Here is an 11,417-nt window from a genome sequence, read left to right on the forward strand (position 1 = left end):
TTCTCAATTTTTTGAGTTAGTTCTTTATATTGATCATTGTTTATTAGTTTATGAGGGTCATATATTTTTCTCATTTTAAATTTGGATTTTGGTTTCTTTGCAGGTGTGAATTTACATTTGATTTTCACCATGTAATGGTCTGACCCCATGTCTATTCCTCTAAGTACTTTAACATTTTGGATTTCTTTATGGTAATTTTTGTTCATACAGACGTGATCTAATTGCCATTCCCCCTTTTTTTCAATCTGGGTGTTTCCATGTCTTTAGTTTATTGGGTTTTCTCATAAAATAGGTCGATTTTGATATCATGTTATGGTTTCTACAGAATTCTACTAATCTTATACCATTTTTATTGGTTCGTTTTTGAGCCGGCCATTTTCCTATTATGTCTCTGTATCTCTTTTCACTGCCCAGTTGTGCATTGAAATCACCTATTAAAATTTTACTATGATTTTTGTTTATATTTTTTGTTTATATTTGTCACTGTTTGATCTAGTAGGTCCGAGAATTCATCCTTCTTTTATCTGGTTTTTCTCCTATTGTTTTTATGCTTCGTGGGAGCATGGGCGTTAATTATTGTATAGATTTTATTTGATGCTTTTACTGTCAGTGTTGAGAGCCTAGGAGATTGGGCCTGGAAATCTGTTATCGAATCAATTATTTTTAAGTTGACTATGAATCCCGTACCAAATTGTGGACAATTTTTCATCACTCTTTCTCCCGGGATGCCTTTGTATATTCCCTAACCTTGTGTGTATGTATGGATGGATATGCGTGTGTGTGTGTGTGTGTGTGTGTGTGTGTGTGTGTGTGTGTGTGTGTGTGCGTGAGTATATACCTATCCTTTTTTCCCCCATAAGGTAAGTCTTTCCGCTCCCGGGATTGGAATGACTCCTTACCCTCTCCCTTAAAACCCACATCCTTTCATCTTTCCTTTTCCTTCCCTCTTTCCTGACGAAGCATCCGCCGGTTGCGAAAGCTCGAAATTCTGTGTGTGTGTTTTATTCATTGTGCTTGTCTACCGCCGCTTTCCCGCTTGGTAAGTCTTGGAATCTTTGTTTTTAATATATATATATATATATATATATATATATATATATATATATATATATATATAGAGAGAGAGAGAGAGAGAGAGAGAGAGAGAGAGAGAGAGAGAGAGAGAGATTGCTGCCTGCTCAGTTTAACCAAGGATAATGATTTAATCCTGATTATACGGAAAAATGTAATTGCTACTACCAACAAGTTAAAACTTCTTCCAAGCAGCAACTAAATTAAGTCTTCCAGTACTGTTAAATATGGATTAACTGTCAACAACTATGAAAAGGATAGAGTGCTTTTCATCATAAAGATGACACGTTGAGTTTGTGGGATGCAAGCTGGGATCTTTTTACTTCCTCTCTTTTGTTTTGCCATCTGCCTCCTTAAATTCATTTTATTTCCAGTTTTTGACTAATTACCATTAACACATATGAGCATAATCTACATTTTCATAAAATAGAAAGGCTGGCCCTCAATCTTAAGGACCATACCACCAGATCTAATTTTGTGTATGTCATCAATTTCCTCATTTATTTTGATTATTCCTAGTTAATATATTTTGTTATAGGGTGAAATCAGTAATTGTTCCATGACTTAGATTCTATTGTGACTTATAAACAAATATAAATTGTATACTGATTATAAATATTTGGAAGATGAACCACTAGCAATCTTTAAGTATTTATTTGGCTCTATTCCAAAACATGTTAGCAAAGCCAGCCCTTAATGAATTCCAAAATAATTACCAGATTTGTCAAAAGTATTGTTTGTATAGCACTATCTTTTAAGTTCATCATTTAAACAAATAATTCAGCCTAACCCTTGTAGTAGAAGAAACTATTAAAAAGAAGGAATTTTTCTATAGATTCAGTTAATTAAATGAGTTATGTTAATTGTAATTTCTGTAAATTAAACATTGAACAATGTATAGTTTCAGTACCTACTATTGTGAGGATATATAAAGGCCTGATTTTGGTCTCAAGACAGTCAGTCCATGGTCAATTTTCAGACGAGAACCTGTATTGGTTAGATCAACAACAATGCATCAACTTAACCGTGAAATAAGTGTAACACAAATAGGCTGTGTTAAAATAATGACAGGCTGTTCAATAATGTCCCATGTACCATATTATTCTGCAAGAACTGTGGGGCTAGGTTTCTACTGCTCATAGATGTTCAATGGTAAGCTATTGTAGCAGTATGCTGATGTTTGCCTGCAAACTATTAATGAGGCTTATCAAAAGTTAACCAATAGTGAACTGGTCATTTTAACTGTTTAATATTGAGGTGGGGGGGGGGGGGGGCTTGTGAACAGTGAAAATAAAGAACTGTGGAATGCAACTGCCGTCACAAGTTGTAGACAGGCACAGCGAAAAGACTGTTACACACTAAGCTTTCAGCCAAAGCCTTCTTCAGAAAAGAAAGGAAAAAACACATTTACACAAGCAGAAATATTTCATGCACACATGACCGCTATCTCCGGCTGCTTTAGCCGGACCTCCAGCTATGTGTGTGTATTCCTTTCCTTTATGAAGAAGGCTTTGGCCAAAAGCTTAGTGTGTAACTGTCTTTTTGTTGTGCCAGTCTCCAACTTATGTGTCATATTTATGGTGAGTAGCCATCTATCCTTTTCATAACTGTTGATATTCCAACCTGGATTTTCCATTGTTCAGTTTCATATTTAATTGTCAGTTTTGTGTTCTTATTCCATTTCCTAATTTGTCTTACATATACAGCATAAGTCACATCCCAAGTTGTTGTTTTAAAAGCCTGCTCAGCGGTATGAACTGTTACTGTGTCTGCAAATGAAATAAATGTTGCAATGCCGTAACTGATGAAGCAAATTTACAACGCTAAGGTGGTCGCTGTGAGCACCCTTCTGTAGCTCTTTTTCTTGGGGAAGGGGGGGGGGGGGGAGGTTATGTAAGGGTTCAAGGCTTGCACGTAGTGGAATTTGCATACACGCAAGCAAGCTGCCACTATCTTGGAATATTGATGAACTACTTGTGTCAGTACAAGTGGACACCAGCTGCACAGTCCCTCCACAGTGAGTTGCTGACTGCTGTTTTAACTAGCATGGCCTGGACGTTGAGTAATTGGCTTTTCATCTCACAAGACCCCAAAAAGTCCATAATTATCCGGTGCTGCGGTGACACAGCAATGACAGGTCAATGTAGTGTGTGTGTGTGTCACTGTAAACTGTTATTAGGGAATAAACTCGTGAAGGTAGGTTACTGTGCGTTCATACAATTCTGTACCTCACAGACCCAAAGCCTACATTTTCTAGGAACGAGCATGTTGGTTCCCAGTCGAGGGCATCCCCCCGCCCCCCTTCGCCCCCATATACCCTCACAAGTATATATTCATATTTAAATGTAAGATGAAAGTGTGGAAGAAATTCAAACAGATGGATGACCTTCTTGATATTTTACATAGCAATGTGGTATTTGGAAGATAAACAGTCGCCATCACCTCCAGATCATGCAGGTGTAATGTGTCTTTCCAACAAGTACGAGTACAGATACTCTGGTTCACAAGATACGCAACATATGATTTATAATGAGAAGTTCATATGATCCTGAATATTGATTTCTCAAGAAATTGAGACATTTAACTTGAATATGACACACCTGCTGAGTGACAAGAGGTATCCATTCTTTCCATCTTGGAGCTGAGCGCTGATGTGCCATCGCCTCATTCTGCCTCTGCATCTTTCAGCCCATCCCTTAACTGCGCAACTGTGCATCACACCTATAAAATTTGGTATAGGCCTACATTGTATTAAAATAAGTAAAATGACAAATATAAAAGTAAACATCAAAAACTTACTTTTCATCACAAAAGGAAGGAAGGTCTCTATTTGCTAAGGAAACACATATGCACTGGATTATTATTTTTTCCTAGATGAGTGGAGGAATAAATAAGAAGAGAATTTGATAGTTAACAAAAAAGATGTCAGTCCAAATGTTGGTATATAACACTGAATCGTTAACATATGCATGGTCTTATATGAAGATTTTGCCCCCCCCCCCCCCCCTTCTCCAAATGGCTCATTCATCTAGTTATATACTATCTAGAGTTTAATAGGGAATTACAACTGCAACAAATTTCGGAACTTTTAAAACTCACATAAAGCTTTGACAAAAACTAAACACATCAGAAGTGCTAAAACAATTTTAATAGTATCATTAGCTGAAATAGATGGGTAAACATGCAGTTGTGTTGTCTTCTGCTTTTCCGTTGTGTGCTGACAGTTCGTGTGAAGAATTCTGAGAAGTCAGCACACTGAATCGTGGGTGAGATGTAAGCAGTCAATGAGATCCTCATTCATAATTTCCTATGGTTTGTGAATAAAGTTAGCTGGTATTTTGTTATATAAGGCTAGAATTTAGCCAGATGATTGATATTTTTGGCAAAATTGGTAATAACACATACAGGTCTGTTATTCCAATGACACAATTAAGTTTAATGCTACATTACACATTGGTCTACTACAGCAGTCTTATTTTTGGGGTGAGATTGCTTTCACCAATTCACAAGCAAATCATCACATTCCAACCTAACTTAGACTTCACGCTATGCTACAGATCAGTTTATCAGCATAATCGTGTCCCCCCCCCCCCCCCCCCTTCATACACACACATTCATTGGCTTTCCCAACTCACAACCAAACTGTCACATTCCAATATGACTAAGCTCAGGTTTTGCTAGTGGTCAGTCTGTCAGCACATCTAGGTTTTACCAACAACCAAACAAATAAGAAAATCAGGCAGCAACCTTAAAATTCATAATAATCAGATCTCTAAAAGTTATTCTGGCATTCTACATATCAAAAACAAATGTAATCAATTCCTACTTGCAGAAAGAAACCATTAGATACAGCAGTTCCCATTAGCTATTGTATACTGTCGCCAGGCTGGCTATGAGCAAACATCAACTAATAGCTAACGTTTGCACACAATGCGAGAGCAGCCATCACCATAAGTAAACTTTGGCCGATAGATGGCAATGAGCCTTTTGATCACCGGTTGACAGTCATCATATAAGTAGACACTTTGCTGTTACAGGTTTGTATCTTTTTGTTCTGTTTCCCAATGCTCTACTACAACTGTGGCTTTTAAGAGACAGTTTCATGTCAAATACAGTAGCTTTGGGATCAAATAAGAGCCATCTACCACAAAACCCAAAGAATCTTGACTTTCAGTACCTAGGGTACTTAATTTAAGAAATACTGAGATAAGAAGGAGTGAAGTAATGTGGAAGTAAACGGTAATATTCACATATTACAAACCATTTGCGTGCAAATTCATGGAGAAGAATCAAAACTTGGTTCATTTACTGCTGAAAGTTTAGACCCTCTTATGCGTAATATAGCCTACCATAGATCAAACAAAAACACTGTGCCCGCAAGTTGGTAAAAAGCACAGAACACAACTACATGGTAGAAGTGAGTCACAAAACAACTGCTCAATATCACCACACTGTAGAATCTGAGCAAGTATTTTGAGCCCAAACACAGTGAGGTACCTCTAACAATATGAACTCTTACATGACAGATGGCATGGCTTTCAAACACATCAGTCATGCCAAACTCACACTTGCTTTCCTCAAATGACATCCTGAAAACCATGGAGGAAGCAAATCAGTTCTTACTGTATTTCTTGACACCTGAAAAGTATCTGATGGCATAAACTTTTATTAACAAAATGCAATCATTTAGTGTATCAAAATTTGTTACTGGACTGGTGGTTCTGGGTCTGCAACACATTGTCTTGGGTGGAGAGTCACCAACTGAAGCTGAGATGCAAAGACTGGAGGCTTGCTTTAAACATTCATACATGTAAAATTGTGCACTTCATAAAACAGAGTACCTGATGAATGCAGTTGAGTCATAACTGGAGTCAGCTGATCCAGGCAAATATCGGGATGTAACAGTTTGTGGGGATACAAACTGGAATAATCCCAGAGACACTGTAATAGGTAAATCCAGCGGCAGACGTTAATTAATTAATTTGCAGAATACTGGGAAAACACAGTCAATCTACAAAGAGGGTTCCCCGAAAACTTGTGCAACCCGTCCTAGGATATTGGTCAAATTGCGGGAGCCATACCAAATAGAGCTAATGGGGGTACTGTCTGTATGTAATGATGGGCAACGTTAATGGTCACAAGTTTTTTAAGTCAAAGAAATGCTGAAAAGGCTGAACTGGCAGTTGCTTGAAGATAGGCTGCCCTGGTAAAATCTGCTTTCAAAGTTTCAAGAACTCATATTAAAGTAAGGAATTTAGGAATATACAACAGCTTCCTATGCAGTGTCCACCACACACATGGCAAAGACAAAATTAGACTAATTACAGTGCAAACAGTTGTGTTTAAGCAGTCATTCTCTCCATGCTCCTTATGTATGTGGAACATGAAGAAAATCCAATACAATCAATAGTCCACTATGCACTAAATTTGCAGTGGTTTGCCGAGTGTGGATGTAGCTTCTCAGAAACATTGCATTGTTGTTAATAGCTCATGAATCAAAATACACACAAGCATCACTAATAAATCCACAAAATAGGAAATTACTTTCTGCCAAACCATATCTTGTTATTTATTTGTTTAGATCATCCTATAAACAGCTGGGTGGTGTGAACAGTATACTAACTCAAACTGAGTTACAGTTACATTAATTAAACTCCCGTTATGGTTAAGGTCAGCATCTGGATTTATGGCAGCTTTATTTTGGGTACCTATTGGTCGCAAATATCAGATATCAATTTAATCAGTGGTTGGTGTTATGAGGCTAACTGATGGTGACATTAAGTGGACAAAAACTTTTTGACTATTATAACTTCCTGTTACCTCATAAACTAAACTGCATTTTCAGAAATCTAAACTGCAATAGCCAATGTCTACTTTGTTGTCTATTACATCCTTGTCCACTTACAGAAGTAGCCAAAAAAAAACTAAATGAGATAAACTACCAACGGTGGGTAAATAAATATGAAAAATGGCACTTTTTTTTCATGCAAATACAGTAAGCAGTCGTTAGTAAAATTTCAGCTGTTCTGGGCAGCAATTACGTAAGTTGGAATTGGAGACTTGGTAGTTTGGACGAACAGCACAAAATATCGTAATAACAATTTCCTTCCCTTCCCTCCCCCTCCCCCCCCCCTCGAAATCAAATGGATGATATTTTATAGAATAAAGGCCGACGGGCAGTACAAATTATGGAGCCCTTCCTTTTCAATGCTGGACAAAGAATATATCATAATAATCCACTTTCACTATAGTTACTTTTTGATATTCCCGTATCTCCTGCAACCACTGCGGTATTCAAATTGGGTGCAGTAAACAGCGAACTTAAGTGTTTTCAGCAGATCAAAAAATAAATATAGTAGTATCGTTAGTTGCCCTTCAATCACCCTTTATCACAATTCACGTATTGTCAGTGTCGGTACTGACTGATATGTGAGAAAATGAAAACACTAAATACTAAGCGGCAGGAAACTACACAATATTGTTCTTATCAAATAGTACATAAACAAATTTCAGTTGTCATTACAGGATAGTTATGCATCTCCGCACACTGCAGCGCCATCGAGACCTTCACACATCAAACTACTTGGCTGTCACAAATGCAGACATATCAGCCACCCAATCGCTAGCCACAGCAAGTGTTTGTCACGTGAGGACGAGCGTTAATGTATATAAGGCCATAAGTCTTCAAATCAGTTACTATTTCAAGTTGTTGATACGTCATAAAACTCTCGCAATGGAAAAATCACCATTCACATATGGCAATCACACATTTTCTTGTTTTGACAACTACAGGTTAGCAGAAAACTTAAAAACACAACATTCACAGATGTTACACAGCTACCAACCAACTGCCAAAGATAAACGTAATCATTCATAAGTTTCAACGATAACAATTTTTACGTATAATTAGTATATTTTAGTTATTTGATCCGTTCTTTCTTGCATCGTAATATCATAATGAATGATGTCATTAGGAAAATCTGTCAGGTAGTTTATACATTACTAAAGTGTTATACTTAAAGAAACACCAACCATTGGTGCTTCTATCTAGCAGAAATGTTCTACAAAGACGTTGTCTGCCGACGGTCACTAAGAAATTTTTAGAAAGATTTGAAACGATGATATGTAAATACTTTAAGAATAAAGGACACCACTCACCAAAAAGCAGAAGCATTGAGTTGTCAACAGGCACACACAAAAGAAAGAAAACTTGGTAGCTTTCAGAGTTATACTTTGACGAGCTGGAGAAAATTGAATACACACATACACACGCCTTTGCCTCCAGTTAGACCGACACCACCAACGTTATTTTTCGGCCGGTGGACTGGGAGCTGTGAGGGGTAGTGTCGGGTGGGGCAGGTAGAGGGAAATGGAAACGGAAGGCAGGGATAGGGATTGGAGGTGGGTGGCTAGCAGCTCGGAGGGAGGCGGCCGGTTTGCCAGTGATGAATGCAGGAGGAAGAGGTGGCTGGTATATAGACTGGCACAATCGTAGCAGCCAATGGGAAGCGGCACTTGCTGAAGTAGATATGGGGACATGAATTGGGAGGGGTTGACAGGAAATAGGAAGGGGAAACTGATGGTTGGAGCATGCGGTGACAGTGGGTTACCTGAGATTGTGACTACGACAATTACAGAAGTGGAAGATTTGTTGCAAGGACGACTCCCATCAGTGCAGTTCAGAGGAGCTGGTGGTGCAGGGAAGGATCCAGATGGCTCAGCCTTTGGAGCAACCACTGAAACTGAGTGCGTTGTGCTCAGCTGCATGTTGTGCAATCAGGTGGACAATTTTTCTCTTGACAACAGTTTTCTGGTAGCCATTCATCTTGGTGGACAGCTGGTTGGTAGTCATACCAATATAAAAAAAAAACTGTACAATGATTTAACAGAACTGCTATATGACATCGCTACTTTCACAGGTAGCCTGACCTCATGAGGTAGGATAAGCCTGTGACAAGACTGGAGTAGGAAGTGCTAGGTGGGTGCATTGGGTAGGTCTTGCAACTTGGTTTACCACAGGGATTTGGTCCCTGTGGCAACTGGTTGGGAATGGGGATGGGCTAGGAGTTCTGTAGGTCGGGTGGGTGATGGAATACCCTCATTTGAGAGCAGAATGAGAGATAATCAAAGCCCTGGCGAAGGATACGATTCAGTTGTTCTAGTCCAGGGTGACATTAGATGATGACGGGGTGCCACTTTGTAGCTGGTTTTTTGGGTGGTGGTAGGATGGGGATGACTGCTTGTGAAGGGCTCTGCAAGACCTTCAGTATGCTATGCAATGTGGGTTCTTGACACTGCAGATACATCGTCTAAGGTGGCTAAGTGCCCTGGTCTCAATCTAAGGTAACCCACTGTATCTGCACCCTCCACCCTCAAAGCATAGAAGTAAATAGAGGAGCCTTTTCCGTGGTGAAGCACCAGATGGCGTATGCCCATGCTCCCCACCTCTTGGGTGTCTACTGCGCTTACTACAGCTCCAATCTCGCTGCTGTTAGTTTTCAAGTTAACGATAACCTACCATTGTAGAGTATCCGACAGCAGAAAGCGGAACTGAACTCAATTAACATACAGATAGGTCCAAAGTCATCAGACAATACTCAACAGTACATGATTGACACTCATGGCTTGACAATTAACTGTCACATTGTAGTCATAGTGTGCTAATACTTCTGTGTATTCTTAGCGTCTGCTGAAATGGATAATCATTGTGCAAATATACATTATCGAAGAGTATGCTTGGATGGAAAAGTGTTGATAAATAACTCAGTTCAGTTCTTTCGAGAAGAAAAACAGAAAGGTAAGCTTCATGTTAAAAATTTAAAAATAGGACTTTTCTGTTTGAGAGAGAGGGAATTGTAGCGAGGTGTGCACACTTTATTAGAACAATCAGAGAAAACGAGAAAGGTGCGAAGAAACCAACAACTGTGATCAGAAGCCCAGTGCCAGTTATTAGATCGTAAAACAATAGTTTTTTTAAAAAATTTCATACACTTCTCTCATGAAGAATGTATCAATAGTAAATGTCTTACAGTGTCCTTCAGTTATCAAAAAGTAACAAACGTTTTATTTATTTTTGTTTTTCATTCCTATGCTTTCCTGTAGAAGAACATATTAAAAGCGAAAGTTTCATTATCTCCTGTACACACAATCCCATTGTTAGAACGCAAAAAAGCTTTATTTTCCTGACGTGTATTTCAGATGTTTTTCTGTAGACACTTGTTAACAGAATGTACGGTTGTTTTACTTGCTGCAGATATATCAAGTACAGTTATGGAACCATGTTATGGTTATACTGCTCTTGCATCATTTGAAAGAACCAGTAACGGAGCATGTCAACAGTTTCAGTGAGCTCAGCCTAAACTGCAATTGTAAAGTGGACAATTCAGACATTAATGAGCGAAAATATAAAATAATATACTTTCTGAGCAAAATAATACCGATAATAAAGGTAACATTGTTTCCGAAAACCAGGTAGCATAGACTGAAAAAACATACAGTCAGCTTCATGAGTTGGGTTTTTCTTTCCTTTCCATCTTCGGTTTGTACCGGCATTATATGAAGACAAGGAAGACAAAGCAGCTCTACACTTGACATAGCAAGCAGCAATAGCCAAGCGAATGGCATGCAACTGCCAAAGTCGTCGCGGAGAATATACAGTGCATCTCCCACATTTTCTCGAGTATGGAAAGAGATAGGACTCTCCTTCCACTGTTAAAATTAATTTCGATATGTTAGGTATATTTCGTATGCAGTAACGGTTGGCATAAAGTGAACCAAATGTAAACAGGCCAGCAAGTACATTTTTCACTTAAATCTTTCCAAAATTAGCACAATGTTGTACTTTACCACAAAGTATCACAACAACTATGGACCATAATGAAAAGTACAAAAGCTCGTCGTTAAGCTGCAACACATAGATATAAGGTGCAGAAAAGTAATAGTTTCCTCGAAATCGAAGAATGCATAGTGGAGAACACATGAATCTCAAAAGAGTGGTATTCTTTTTTTGTGCGAAAAGTAAAATTTTACTAAGAAGCTAACGACACTGATGGCTGTAGCTTTGCTTCATCTACATAAATAATTTTTCGAAGCAAATCAGATGACTCGAAATTTCACTTGCTGGTACCCAGAATTAGGGGGAAGCTTGACACACCTCATGTGGCTCAAACACAATTCTATTCAATTCTATGCACTTTGCCTCCACCCACCAGTTTCCCCCTCTTCAATCCTATTACCCCCTCCCAATTCATATTCCCATATTGTCTTCTGCGTGTGTCATTTCTCATCAGCCACTACAATCATGTCAGCCCATATACCTGCCACCCCTTCCTCCCACATTCATAACC

General features: G+C 38.6%; 1 protein-coding gene across 1 annotated transcript in view; it reads right to left on the reverse strand.

The window, feature by feature from the left end:
- The window catches only part of LOC126335416 (UV radiation resistance-associated gene protein), a 107,039-nt gene extending 99,109 nt beyond the window's left edge, over positions 1-7,930 (reverse strand). The window contains exons 1-2 of the mRNA XM_049998692.1: positions 7,595-7,930; positions 3,672-3,792 (exon numbers count right to left, since the gene is read on the reverse strand). Of these exons, the coding sequence (XP_049854649.1) occupies positions 3,672-3,752 (81 nt within the window). The 5' untranslated portion in view covers positions 3,753-3,792; positions 7,595-7,930. The remainder of the gene's footprint in view (positions 1-3,671; positions 3,793-7,594) is intronic.
- Positions 7,931-11,417: the final 3,487 nt, after the last annotated feature.

Source organism: Schistocerca gregaria, chromosome 2 (assembly GCF_023897955.1).
Source record: "Schistocerca gregaria isolate iqSchGreg1 chromosome 2, iqSchGreg1.2, whole genome shotgun sequence".
Lineage (NCBI taxonomy): Eukaryota > Metazoa > Arthropoda > Insecta > Orthoptera > Acrididae > Schistocerca > Schistocerca gregaria.